The 14,594-nt window shown below is 42.0% G+C and overlaps 1 protein-coding gene across 1 annotated transcript; it reads right to left on the reverse strand.

The window, feature by feature from the left end:
* Window positions 1-3,265: 3,265 nt before the first annotated feature.
* LOC123789643 (taste receptor type 2 member 143-like) lies at window positions 3,266-4,186 on the reverse strand. The gene has a single exon (XM_045793683.1). The coding sequence runs from the start codon at window positions 4,184-4,186 to the stop codon at window positions 3,266-3,268; it is 921 nt and encodes a 306-aa protein (XP_045649639.1).
* Between the last annotated feature and the right edge of the window lie 10,408 nt (window positions 4,187-14,594).

Consider the following 14,594-nt stretch of genomic DNA (forward strand, 5'->3'; position numbering starts at 1 on the left):
GGTCATAGTTACATGAAAGACCAAGACCCAAACTGATGCCAGGACCAGAGATCTCTGCCATAGTTAGCGGCACATCCTTTACCCTGCTTCCCTTCATTTCCAGCTGAAGTCAGAGACCGGGTTTTGAGTCCTGCCAAGATCCACTACCTACGGATCTTCAGGCTAGTCGTTTAACCTTTCTGAACGCCTCTTTCTTCACCTATAAAATAGAGGGATCACAAATACATGTGAATGTATATCTACACTATCTGTAGAAGCATAAGAAAGAATTAAGGTGATGATGACAACTGTTATTATAATAACTACCTGCCATTCCATCCATCCCGTGGAGGGACAAATAGTCCAAGGAGAATTCAGGAGAGCATTAGAGATGAAGTAGAGGTCAGAGCACCAATCTTGGACCATCTACTTTAACCAGAGGAAGGCAAAGTAGGCAAAGGTTATGTTTTTCATAGGAATGATGTTCAAAGAGTCAAAAAAAATCAGCAATTAGGTGAGTACTTACGCAGGTGAGTGGTAAGCAAATTAATGTGTGTACAGGGAGATAGGCAAACAGAAATTATTCTGGGTCATATATGGCAATAATAAAGGCTCAAGATAAAGTAACATGAGAGTGAGGGAGTATTTTATAGTACATTCCTGTTCTGGACAGCACTATATCCTACCAGTTCCATGCATACAACCCTGTAAAGAGAGAGCAGAATGCAGAAAACACATGATCTCTTTCCAGTTCCCAGTCCACCTGCGACAAAGATCCAGGCAGAATTGTTCTTCCAACACAGAACCCTTGCTACACTGAATACTGTGCTCCTAGAGAAAGGAGAGATGGTGAACTAAGGTATTTTTTCACCTTGCCTTTCTGTGAAGATGCAAATCTTCAGGAGATAGAGTTCCCAACTGCTCTCTTCCTTGGCCTTGTTCCTCTGGCTGACATTTGGCCATTTCCTACTGGACCCTGGAGCAACGGAGCAAACTTTGAACTCCTAGTTATAGAGTTTGGCCAGCCACAGACCTCTCAGTATGGAAGCTCATCCTTCCCATCCACTTCCTACATTTTTGATGGCTTATACAATTGGAACGATGTGTCCTAACCTTCAATTCATTTAACAATTTACGATGCATCTCCCATGTCATAAGGACCCTGTGAAAGGCACTGGGGCTACAACAGTGAACTAGGTACCTGCCCTCAAAGTGTTTTCATGTACCAATCATAAACCACAACATTAACTGGCCACATACTTTGTGCAGATTAAGCTAATCCCAAAAGGTAAATAACCATTTGTATTTAAATATGCAATGTGTTTTATAGTGATTCTTCTGTTGTTTGTGCTTCTTATTTGTTCACTGCATTTTACTTCCTCATATTCAGATTTATCTTCTTAGGGGGAAGCCAGATCTGAGAATTTTGAGTTTTCACAGCTGGTCTTTATACGTGTAATGGTGGGGATGGTACAGGTAGGAATCTGTAGTAGATTCTCTATGTGGGAAATACATACCACAAGGACTCTCTCTGAGAGGGATAAAGTGGGAGGACTCCCAGGCTGCAGTTGGAAGTGTTATGTGGCATCCTATTCCCACCAAGAATTCTGAGAAGAGCTCAGAGCAGCAGCAGCAGAGCCTTCATCGAGGTATGAGAAAGACACTGTCTTGTATGTTGCGAGGAAGGAGACATGGGTCAGTGAAGGAGAAGGAACTGTCATTATGTCTAGTGAATCATCAGACAAGTTTGGCTACAGCAAAGGGAATGGTGGCATATCAGGCTGGGAAGCATCCACAGAGAGCCTTGAAAGTCAGGATGAGATACTGGGTTATGTTTTTGGTCAAGATGGAGCCACCAAGGGTTTGGGGGCTCTTATGAGCTAAAACCTAGGAAAAGGAAGTTAAGAACATCAACCAATCAAGAAGTCCTGAGATTAGCCCACTAGACCTGGCATAACTCAAAGAGCTGTGAACATATTTCAGGACATAAGAGTCACATCATCATCCTCTCTCCACCCAAGACATTGAGTACAGTTCTGGAATTCTACTGTTCCAGGGAACAGTAGACATGGAAAGGCAGTCTTCCAGGTGCTTCCAGATAAGTGGTCTGCGGATACAGATACCACTGATGCTCTTGCCTTCATTGCTCCCACTCAACCCTTTTCTAGTCTTTTGGTCTACGTATGTTTTTAAAATTAATTCCATCAGCAAAAAAAAAAAAAAAAATGTATGAGCATGCATCCAACCATATGCATATTTAATTTAACTACATGCATGTGTACTCTACTAATACATTCTGTACATCATAAAATATACACACACAAAAAAAGGAACTAAAAGGATGAGATAAAAAAATAAGTGGAAATCAGAGTTGCCACACTTTTCTTTCCACATTCAGTGGATCACTGTGCACACAACCCTGGGAAGCAAACACCCCAATTTGGAGACTACCGTGCTAGGCATCGGCATTCAGGATTCACCTCCTGGGTGAGCAGACAGGAAGGGTAAGATTATCAAATCAAGAACAATAGCAAATGTATTTTGTTTTCCTTTTCTATCTTCTGTTGGCTAAAACCTAAAAGCATTACCACATCGGACAATTCCCTTTAATTCAACATATAGCAAACATGCAAAATCATGGGCAGGGCCTAGAGTGGCGGGAAACTCCTACATGCCCTCCGCCTTTCATGGGATCAAACTGAAAAGACTCCATGGGTGGAATCAATCATAACCAGGGCACAAAAGAAGGGAAGGGACAAGACTGGCAGACAAAGGAAAGAAGGAAGCTCCAAATGGGCCAAGTGACCACAGGCTAGAGTAGAGAAGGTGTGGAGATGTGGGGAAATGGAAAGAATCTTTACTGGGCTGGAGTGGAGAGACTGAGCTGACAACAGAACAGTAATGAGGAGGGCAGTTGTGTGTGGAATGGTGTGGGACAATCTATACCACCATTAAAAAAACACTTCAGGTTGACCACAGAGACAGCCGACAACCGTTACAGGTCTCCATAAAGCAGTCAGACCCAAAGGATGCTTGGAGAACTTTCTAATGGCTGCTCATATAGAGAGTGTGAGAGTCTATGAGGCCAACATCCTAGCCTAGGGTGGTTTGGGACCCACACTGGGTACTAGGAGCAATAGACGGGATGGCAGGAACACAGAGGGGTGCAAAAAGAATTAACAGGGCATGGAAGGAGTAGGAAAGAAAGAGAGAAATGAAAAGAGAGAAGGACAGTGCCCAAACTTTACAGGTTCTCACCACTCATGGGCTTGTCCACAAATAGTGATTATTGATACTGATAACTTGAGACAGACCATCCTTTGTCCAGAGCTTTCCAAAGCCTGGTCTTCAGGACCTTTCTCAGCTTGGGGCTGCTTACCACCAGGATGCTGGAGTGCAGACAGATGCCTGCATAGGTTACCATTTCCCAGGCCCAGTACCAGTGACTCTGGAAGATTGTGATTTTCATAACAACAACAATCAGAGACAGGAAATATGATGTATAGAAGACAAGGAAGAAGACAAGTGACTTCAGGGCCCTGGTGTGAGCCTGGATACTAGGATCACATGGGCTCAGTCTATGGTCCCTCATCCGCCTCAAGTGCTGGCACAGTGAGAACATGAGAAAGAACGTGGACACCAAGAACAGGAGGAATGGGATTGACAACGTAAGCATTGTATGAGGTACAGTAAAACACCAATAGAAGGACTGTACTGTATCAGCCAGGGTGCTGTTTCCTTGGGAACTCTGGGATGCAATCATCTGCATAAAAATTCTAGTCCCAATGGCTGATGAGATGACTGTCAGACCAGCCAAGACCAGGGAGCCCAGCAGCAGCCTGGGCACTGACCGAGAAATCCTCCACTTCAGCCAGAAGAAGACAGGGTGGGAGAAGAGGGCGATCTTCACACAGTAGAAGATGGCAAGCCAGGCAGTGAGCCAGGAAGTGAGAGTGTTGATGAAGTTCCAGGGGGTCTGGTAATAGTCCATTTCAAAGAAGGTCAAGAGGTTGTTCAGGATGGCCACCCCATGTAGGCAGAACCGGGAGGCGGCCAGAGAGGCCACAATCATGTCACCTGCGGGCAGCATCCGGCGTCGCACCCACTCCATGCCCAACACAGTAACCATGAAGCCATTCTGCAACATTGCAGCCAATGACTCCAGGAAGAAGATGACCATGAAGATCAATGCAGGTGAGGAGGGCATCCTCTCCAGAAGCCACTGCTCACACTGAGATGCATCCACAAGGAAAAGTGGACTCTCTGGCCAAGCCACTCTGTTGAGACCAGAGATCCAAAAAGCTCTCTCCTTGGAATCACACAAAAGTCTAGCTGCCAGCAAACACCTCCAGTCCCACAGGATTTGAAAAGAGGATCCCTGTGATCCCTCTTGGCATGCAAATCACTCCCAACTCAACGATTCACTGTCTATATTTGCCTAACCTGTATTTGCCTGCTTCTTACCAGAGCCAGAGGCAGGAAAATGTTAACAGAAGAGAGGCTCCATGGGTGAAAATACTCATATGTTGTATTTTCTTTCTTAACCATATTATTTTTTTCCCTAACTTTTATTTAAAAGATGCTCTTATCCCTGTTCGGCTCCCCTAACCACAAACCTCCCCTGACCCTTCATGTTCCGGTTTAATATTTTATTCACTAGTCTGTACACATTACAGTTAGGCCCATCTCTTGAATGGGTGGAGTAAGAAACCATCCATATGCACAAGCACCAGGAAAAGGCTCATTTTCTCCTCCACTGACTGTTCATGCTGCCTAAAATTTCACTGGCAGGCTCCATATTGAAGTTTGAGGAGTCTTCAGTTAAAATGTGAATTTCCTTGATGTGTTAACAACAAATCTGTTAGCCATTAATGCCTTAGTTTCAATGTGCTTAGCAAACCAAAATCACTCCTTTCCTAAGAAGACTCTGAGGGAATGAGAGAGTAGGTAAGTCATGAGAAGGGAAAGACAGAGAAGGGAAATTGGGAGACCAGATCCAGAATGGACATACAACTGGAGCCAGGGAAGCAAGAGTTGGCATGAAAAAGGAGCTCAGAGCAAGCCCATGGGGTGGAAGTGGGGGGACAGTAAGAGAATAACAACCAACTTGTTAGAACACCTTGTCGTTTATAAGGTGATTACACATATTACATTTTGCCTCCATGGCCAACCACACAGGGACACTGGTCCAGATCAGGGAGCAACGAGAAAGGACCCAACTGAGGTGGGTTTTAAAGGGGCAAGAATGGTTAGAAACACGAAAAAGAAAAAAACAAAGGGGAAAGAGGGAAGAGAGAGGAGGACAGAAGGAAGGAGAGGTGGAGGAGCAGAAGCAGGGAAGGAAGTCTCCTCTTCCAATATCAAAGATCCTGGAGTCACGGTCGTCCCCAAGGCCACTCACAAATAAAGGCCTTCTCTCCCACTCGACATGGTCTCACTCAAAACTCCACAGTGAGAGGTCTATTGTGAAAGATGAAAAAGAATAAAAACAAGAATAAACATTTATAGAAACCTCAGGAAAAAGAGTTTTGGCTACCTCTCAAACGTGGCATTTGCTTGAAGAGCTGCTTCCATTTTCTCAAAAGATCGCCAAAGAGCAGATAATCCACTCTAATCAATGGTTTTGCAACTCAGCTTCAATGACTTAATTTAGTTCTTTGCATGTTTTCCCCTGCCTTCTCCTTGAAGACAGCAGCAATGAGTGGCTCCTGCAAGTTTCACAATATTTTGGCTCTTCTTGGAACCTTATTGGTGAAAGGCCAGCTTCATGATGTCATCAAGAAGCAAGTTGAGGCCCTGGCACGCAACACGCCCTGTTGCGATCACACGTAACCAAGTATCCCATGTACTCAGAGGTGACCTTGTGACTTGCACAGTCATTAAAGCAAATACTCTGCCAGAAATGGTTTTCCCAGGACTCTTTCTTTTCTACAGTTGACGTCTCTACAAGTGACGTTTTATTTTGTTTCCATACTCCTCTGTAAGCAGGTTGAAAGAGTATCCTTCCACAGGCACCTGTTCATCCATCTCTCAGTGCTCCATTAGATGTGGCTTAGAGAGGTCCCATGTTCCATGCACAGTCTGCCTCCAAAAGAGGCCACAAGCAGGACAACTCTTTTCACTGTTTTTGAGACTCCTTCCAATATGCAACACCAATCAAAATACCACATGTTTCTCACCACAGTTTGGGGCATGTTTCTGTTTTCTAAAGGTGTCTCATGGGTGAAAATAAAACCAATGAATGCTTTGGTAGCACAATTGTCAAAAAATTTTTAGCATGATGCCTGAGTCCCCTGTGAAATTTTGCTGGTGTCAACACATAACAGCAGACAGCCAGATTCAAGTGGATGATTCTGAAGAGATCTAACTACACTTTCTTCATTTTGACTCTCTACACTAGTAAAGGATTTTTTTGGCTTCCATTAATGAGGGAGTTTTTTTTGTTTTATTTTTTTCTTATTACACTAAAAAACACACTGGGTCACCTTAGTGACATGTGAAAATACATATCTCATTTAACAGCATTTGTAAATCCATTCCCCACTGCACCTTTGAGTGACCTGCAGTGTCCAAACACTTCCACATTCTCCCATGCTTTCATCAGGTAATTGGTGGTCTGTGCCAGGGAGAGAGGGAGGAGGAAGGAAATAACAATGTTTTTAAAGGCTACACTGTGCATAAACACGAAGCCAAATTATTCACTAATTTAATAATGATTTCCTGGCAGAATAAGCTTGAAATATTCTTCTAACCCTATAGACCTCCTCTCACTCATATCTTCAGGTAAATAATTTTGAATAAAGCATTGAATGTACTAGCAATCCAGTATAAAATAGAATTGTAGCTTTCTAAAAGTAAACATGAGTTTATAATAACCTTGATTATCAAAATGTATAAGCATAGTTAAATATTGACTAATATTCAGGTAAATTTATGCACTTTCCTTTCAACTAAAAAGAAAATAGCATATTAAAGCTATTTTTGCAATGATAAAGTTTGTCTGCAAGGAGGCCCAGAGTCCAATTTTATTCGAATTCAAAAAATTCTGGATTCGGTTTTTTTTTTTTTTCCTCTCTGATTTGCACCATTTGAGCAATGGAGAGCAATAAAATTAATCTCTAAAGGGATAAATCAATGCTCCTTCCATAATGCCATAAACTTCACTTAAATGTCTAGTATCTGGTAGAAGGATAAATCATGTTGAACTCCTAAATCAGCAGTTTACAAACCATGCCTTGCAGGGGGTTCACATGGTAGAGAAGGCGCAAGATGAGAACTAAAGAAGTGCAACCCCAGGCACCGACTTCCTTTTCGGAGCAGCTTTGGGGCGCCTGGGTGGCTCAGTCAGTTAAGCCTCCGACTCTTGATTTTAGCGCAGGTCATGATCTCAGGGTCATGGATGGAGTCTGTTTGTCCGTCTCCCACCTTGTGCATGCATGCTTGCTCTTTATCTCACTCTCTCAAATAAATAAATAAATCTTAAAAAAAAAAAAAGCAGAGTAGTTTTTCTCATATCTAATTTATATACTAGTGTATGTGTGTGTGTGTGTGTGTGTGTGTGTGTATTTGTGTGTGTATATACATATATTTTGTTTGTTTTATTTTGTTTTTGCTGAGGTCTCAGTTAAAGACAGGACTCCACCACAAAAAGCAAATTTGGAGCTGATGTCCTAGATCAAAAGTCAAAGAGGGAAAGAGATTGAATCCCTGCATCTTCTTTCACCCCCCTCCCCAAAACTCTTCTAAATTGACTATACAGAGATTTTTAGAAATTATTTTTCAAGCCTTCCATCTACAATAACAGAACGAGGGAAGAGAAAAAAAAACACTTGAGAAGCTGGAAAGTAAATGGACGAGTAACCAAAAACATAGCAGATCTGAGAAAACTAAATCCTATGCAAGCAAAAGGAAAAGTCAAGAATGAACCTGACTTTTATTCAGGATTTTCAGTACCAGGTGCCTCTGGAAAAAACTTGCTAAACATTGGTCATGAGTCAGTTTAAGATTCAGATTTCCAGATTACTTCCCCCCTTTTGCATAACTGGGCAACCACTCTTCCCCAGCCCTAGGGGAAAGACTGAAGGTTATTCCCCAGAGAGGATAAAACAGGGTCTCTGAGCTGGGTGAACACCAAACACATCTGAGGTAAGGGTACTCTGAGGTAAGGGTACACTGAAAATGACAAATTAGGTAAACTAACATTTTTCCCTCACTTGGGTTCCAGAACACTGAAACCCAGGCCTTCTGCTTCCAAGCATGAAACGAGTGTAGACTTTTCTAAGAATCCAAGCATCCCAAGAAAAAGATCTAAAGACACTATCAGAGATTCCTCAAATAATTAGCCCCGCCAACATTCTACAGTGAAGCCTGGGGTCAACAAGTCCCATTCACAAGTTCATAGTTTCCAGTCAGTCCTCCATCCCTTACTCAACATGAGTGGAAAACAAGGAGTTTGGAGTATCTGAGAAAAGATGGAAGATAAAACAAAAACAAAGCAACAAAAGACAAATAAAATAACAAGATATTATTAAAAGGAAACATTCAAAACTTTTTGAAATTTCACCCAAATTAAAAACATGATTAGCTGAAATTAAAAACTCAGTATAAGAGGCAGAAGATAAAATTTATGAAATATCTCAAAAAGCAGAGCCAAAAATCCCCACGAAACTATAGGTAGAAAACAAAAATGCTAATCCAGGATATCGAACTTCCAACTAACAGAGATTCTAAAAGGAGAGAAATAATAAATGGAGGGGGAAAATCCCACTAACAAAATAACTGAAGAAAAATTCCCAGAACTAAAAGACATAATTTTTCCTTTTAAAGGGGCCCTCCAAGTATCTAGGCCATCATAAAGCTTCAGAATATTGAGCATAAGGTGAAGATCTACAAGCTTCTCAAGAGGGCGAGAAGTGAAAAGGATGCCACATTCAAAATACTAGCAATTTAAGTATTTTTTAGACTTTTCAAAGGTAATTTTGGAAGCTAAAAGACACTGCAACAATCATCCCTGATCTAGAATTTCCTTTCTGGATAGTCAAGTGCAAGGACAAAATAAAGTCTTTTCAGACAATCCAATTCTCAAAAACAGCTTACTTTCTGTGGAATTTTTCTCTGGGAACCACTCCTCCAAAGCTAGAGTATAGCATGATTAAGGAAGACATGGGGTACAGATAATATGAGGTCCAGGATGAGAGAGAGTGGCAAAGGGGATCACCGAAGCGACTATAAAGGCAGATCCCAGGGCGGAGGGAGGTACACCAAGCATGGGGACAATTTCGGACTGGAACAGAACAAGAGGCCCCAGGAGAGACTTTCTCAGGCAAATAAAATCTTAGACTATTAAATGTTTCTGAAATTACTGAGAAGGACTTAGACCAGTGATACAGAGTTTGAAAGCAAAAAGCAAATAAAACAAGGCAATTACTAACAGAAAACAAAAATGTGTGCAGGAAAGAAAAAGTAACTGTGGAATGCATCATTCCATCATAAATAACATTTTTTTTTCTTTAATAACACTTACAGGGTCATTAAAAGAAAACATGTTTCTCTATTCACAACACCAGACACCAAACTGGGGGAGTGGGGCATCTCACACCAACCAAATCTCCAACTCTCCAGCCACTAACTGGGTACCCTACAATTCAACTCTGACACTAATTACTCCAAGTTAGTGCAGACCCACAGGTTAAGGGCTCAGTTCCACAAGACTGCGCCCTGCTTCAGATGCCAGTCTCAAGCCTCAAGTTGTCACTTGTACTTCTGACCAACCAGCTATAAGTTGGAGGTTCCTACACTTCCTCCTCAGGTTCAATAATCTGCCATAGCATCTCACAAAACTCAGGGAAACACTTTAATTACATTTACTGGTTTATTACAAACAATTTAGATGAACAGCCAGATAAAGAGGTACATAGGGTGAGACCCAGACGAGTTCCAAGTGCAGGAACCTCTGTCTCCAAGGAGTTGGGGTTCCCCACCCTCCTGGCATTTGAATGTGTTCACCAACCAGGAAGCTCTCTGAACCTCCTGGTTTAGGGATTTTATGGTGGTTTCATTATGTAGGTACAATTGATTAAATCATTGGCCACCAGTGACTGACTCAATGTCCAGAGGCTGGAGGTGAGGCTCAAAGTTCCAACCTTCTAGTCTTGTCTGGGTCTTTCTATCACCAGCTCCATTCTGATGCGTAGGTCCCTCCAGCCACCAGTCATGTCATTAGCATCAAAAAGACATTCCTGGGGCGCCTGGGTGGTTCAGTTAAGCAGCTGCCTTCCATCTGCCTTTGGGTCAGGTCATGATCCCAGGGTCCTGGGATGGAGCTCCACATTGGGCTCCCTGCACAGGGAGAAGCCTGGTTCTCTCTCCCTCGGCCTGCCACTACCCCTGCTTGTGTGCTCTCTCGCTCTCTCTCTCTTCCTCTCTCTCTGTCAAATAAATAAATAAATAAATCTTAAAGAAAAAAAAAATTAAGACATTCTATCACTCCAGAGATTCCAAGGGTCTTAGAGGCTCTGGCTCAGGAACTGGGGTCAAAGACCATAGGTTGGAGCAAAAGATGCTCCTAGCACGCCTACCACTCGGGAAATTACAAGTGTTTTAGTAGGTCTGTATCAGGAACCAGAGGCAGGGACCAAATGTATATTTCTTGCTGAGTGACAGTCATAACATTTCAAATACTGAATATCGATTTACCCAACATTGCAATAAAATGACATTGAAATGTGAGACGGAAAGGGTCTGCCATCGAAGTGGGGTAAAAAAGAACTAAGTTTTCGTATTCCATAGCAGAAAGTATGCCGGAGACTAAGAAATAAAAGTAGCAGTACAAGCATATAATTTAGAGACAAGACACACACACACACACACACACACAGCTCAACGCAGTGAAAACAGCTGCTTTGGGAAAGAGGGGTTTGGAAGAGAATGGGAGCAAGAACCACTGTTTTTCAAATCAAACTGGTAGAAATATCTAGCTCTCTAAACTAGATGTATATGTAACTTTGAAAAAATCTTAAGAAAAAAAAATAAGGAAAGACAACAAGGAGAGCGCTAGAAGCAAATGTAGCTAAATTATTCCTCTTTGGTTTTTGTAAATAGCAGTGCTTCCTAGAAGCACAGATTCATGTTCCTCTTGCAATTAAGTATTGGACTGTTGTCCTCCATAAACAGGAATTATAATGATCTAATATTACTCATAATCTTATTAAAATCTTCCAAGTATGTGTTTTTCATAATCATTTGGAGGAAGAAAGGGCAGAAGTCAATATGAGTCATGTTTCTAAAATGGCTTAATCATTCTGCTAAAAAAAAAAAAAAAAAAACATAATCTAAGATTTTCCATTGTTCAAATGGTGATTGTTCTCCTAACTTTTTTTCTCTTCACACCCCTCCATCTTGTCCCTCCTGGGATCCTCAAACAACCCCCACCCACCATTCATCATACACCTCCCTGGAGGCATAGGGGGTGAAGGAGGCATGGGAGGGGGGAGGGAGTGTTGGTGGTAGCATATTATGAAACACTTCCTAGGATAAGGCCAAAATGTGCTGACCTATATACCATGATTAGTGGTGTGACAGTCCTGGGAATTGGGGGATAAAATAAAGAGGCAAAAGAAGAACATAGCATCCACTGTGTTCCCACCATGGTGTGGGAGCTTACGGGTTTCCTCTTAAACTCAATAAAGGAGCTCAAAAACGCATTCCCAGTCATCCAGTGACTCCTGACAATCCCCTCAGAGAGCTCCCATCATTTTGTCTGCATGTGCAGAAATGAAGGAAAGAGAGGGACTTCAGTGGGCTGCAGTGGTCGAGTTTCCAACTGGGTAACCCTAGGGAAGGATTGGAGAATGGTTCTAGGAACACTGGGTGAGGGAGTGTGGACCCAGTAGGGACTGGGTCCTGGGCTCCCAGGTAGGCAGGTTGGTAGACTGGTTCATTTTCCCCCATCAGACCATGGTAATAAAAGTCAGAAGAGAGTTTTGTTTTTGTTTTTTAAATCACAAGGCATTAAGTAGGGAGCTCTAGGAAAGAAATACAATCTCAAATTGAACCAACATTCATTGAAAACCTAATTGTGGCTGGCATTCTGCTAAGCACATTTGCATACATCATTTTCTCATTTAATCTTATTCAGGGGTGCCATATGTGTTCCAGATTTTGCTTTTTATTATTAGATACACTGTCTATACCTCTGTGTTTTTCCTCAGGAAAATACAGTGAGGCTATTGCCACTCTGCCTTTGCCCTGAGTGGGAGACCAGGATGCCACATCACCACACAATGTGTCCCAGCACCTGGTGGGACCAAAAGGAACCAGCTTTATCTCCTTGCTGTTTTTCAGTAACTGAGTCTCAAATTTCTGAACCAAGATCGCTGTTTGGAATAATGAACAAGTGTCTTCTCATCTTCCTGTTTCCCCTCTTCCCCATATTTCTTATTTACCACCGGGCGACAACGAGTAAATACACCCAAGCAGGCAAACATTAGAGAATCTGAGAAAATATATCATGACATTCCCAAGAAAGCTACCAAAACATGATGTTCATCAGAACATTCCACAAGTTCACATTCATTTAGAGCTGGTTTATTGTAAAGGGCATATAATACAGATTTGGAAGCCCTGAGCTTGGGTTGTATTTCTGTCACTTTCTCAACCTGTAACCTACGATTGTCTCCTCCTCTTCTTCCACCTGGGTGTGTATGATTGTAGTCATAAATACTCGCCACCCTGTGAACATTAGATGAGGCAATATATATAAAAATATTTGTGTCCATGGCTATGCCCTGTATATCAGTGATTGAGTAAAAGAGCCACAATCTAGGAAAGATAATGGAGACAAAGCAATAGAAATGCAATGCAAACTCTCTGCTATCAGTCTATTGGTTTCCTTTTCTGAAGAGAAACTTATTTCCACGACATTCCTGCTCCAAAGTCTTTCCTCATTTACAAAAAAATTGCCTTTTCTGTTCCTTACTTATGAACAAATCTCAACTCTTCACAGCTTCTTTGTAATGTTCTGGAATCCTGCTTGTTTTTCTTAGAACATACAGCAGTACCTGCTGTATCTGAGGCTTTTGAAAGGGGTCTCGCTTGTGGAAAGGGCATCAAAAATCGGACTACATGTCCTCCAAGTTCCCTGCCAGCCTGAGTCCACATCTCTGACCCTTCTCTCTCTTGTTCCTAGTCACTCTCTGGGAACCTCTGCCTCTTTTTTTTTTTCCATCAGTCTCTCTGGGAACAAGTCCAACTTCACCAGCTCTCCAAGAAACACCTTCAAGCTACTCATAATTTTCAATACACACAATTAAGATACCTCATTAATTTTTTTAAAAAATCAACCTAATAGTTCCTGATATTTTACTCCTATTCCGAACTTTTCATTCTGGCAAGTAGTGGCATCCCCACCAGCAGGGTGTCCCACCAGAGATCACCTCTCACAGTAGAAATTGTGGGGTACATTATGACAGAGGAGTCGCACTCACTGAGGACAGCCTCTCTGGAAGAAGAAGGTGGGCTCTTTGACATCATGAATGTGCCACCTACCTTAGACGGACAGGTAAGAATGACCTACTCCAGAGGAGAGCTGCATTCCCAGAGATGGAAAGAAGGCATGGCTCTGGGTTTTCCATGAAGTGGAACCCGCTCTGACCCAGGTCTAGAGAACATCTAGAAAAGAGAATAGTGGAACAGACATAAGCATCCTCTAGAAAAGTCCCGCTTCATGACCCAGCTGACGTGTGAACAACCTTGGTTGAAATGACTTGGGGATGTATCTCTCCCTGAAGAATTATTCTGACGTGTGCATAAGAAAGCATATATAAGGCTATTCTTCACTGCTCTGTTTATAATAGCCAAAATCCAGAGAGAAAAAGGTGTAAATGTCATTGTCAGATCAGCGGCTCTTACTGAGGACAGTGTGACCCTCTCTAAAAGATACTTGGGAAATTCGTGTGGGTGTTTAGATGTGCGCCATCTTTGGGGTTACTACTGGCATTTATTGGTGGGATGCCATGAGGTACCCTGCATGATGAAGAATTTTCCCAGCCAGCAAGAACTTTGGGTGTCCTCCCAGACACTCCTGTAGGTGAAGAACATCTGAGACAAGAATTTAACTCAGTTATATATGAACACAAAGTAATTTTTGTACAACTTTAACATGCGATGAGTTTTCTCTAAGAATGGAACCACCAAATAAAACTGACACATCGGAACTTTGTTGAGTTTGAATCTTTGCCACAAGTTGTTCATCATCTCAGAGAAATCCTGAAATCAATAACAACATCACCCCAAGTATTTAAATCAGCAACAAATACACCTAAATCTGTCTTCCTGTGGGGCTGTAGCCTTCCCGTAAGTCCAAACTGGGTGTAAGCATCTGTCTACTTTATGACGTCATCTGTGGTAGTGTGCACGAGCCATTTATACATCACAATAACATATTAGTTTATTATAAACTGCTCTTCTATCATTTTACTACAGTTTGAACAGTGTATAGATTTTAAGTCATATTTTAAGTAAGCCATCTTGTTTATGAATTTCATTTCAGGATAATGTAGGAGGTATTTCCCAATATTTTACAAAAAGGGAGCATTGGTCCAGACAGAGTATCTTTA

The sequence above is a fragment of the Ursus americanus genome, chromosome 3, assembly GCF_024610735.1.
Source record: "Ursus americanus isolate L20-20 chromosome 3, mUrsAme1.1.p, whole genome shotgun sequence".
NCBI classification, from domain to species: Eukaryota; Metazoa; Chordata; class Mammalia; order Carnivora; family Ursidae; genus Ursus; species Ursus americanus.

Bases quoted from the DNA above. Each gene is read 5' to 3' on its own strand.
- LOC123789643 (XM_045793683.1), bottom strand. From the start codon at position 4,186: ATGCCCTCCTCACCTGCATTGATCTTCATGGTCATCTTCTTCCTGGAG.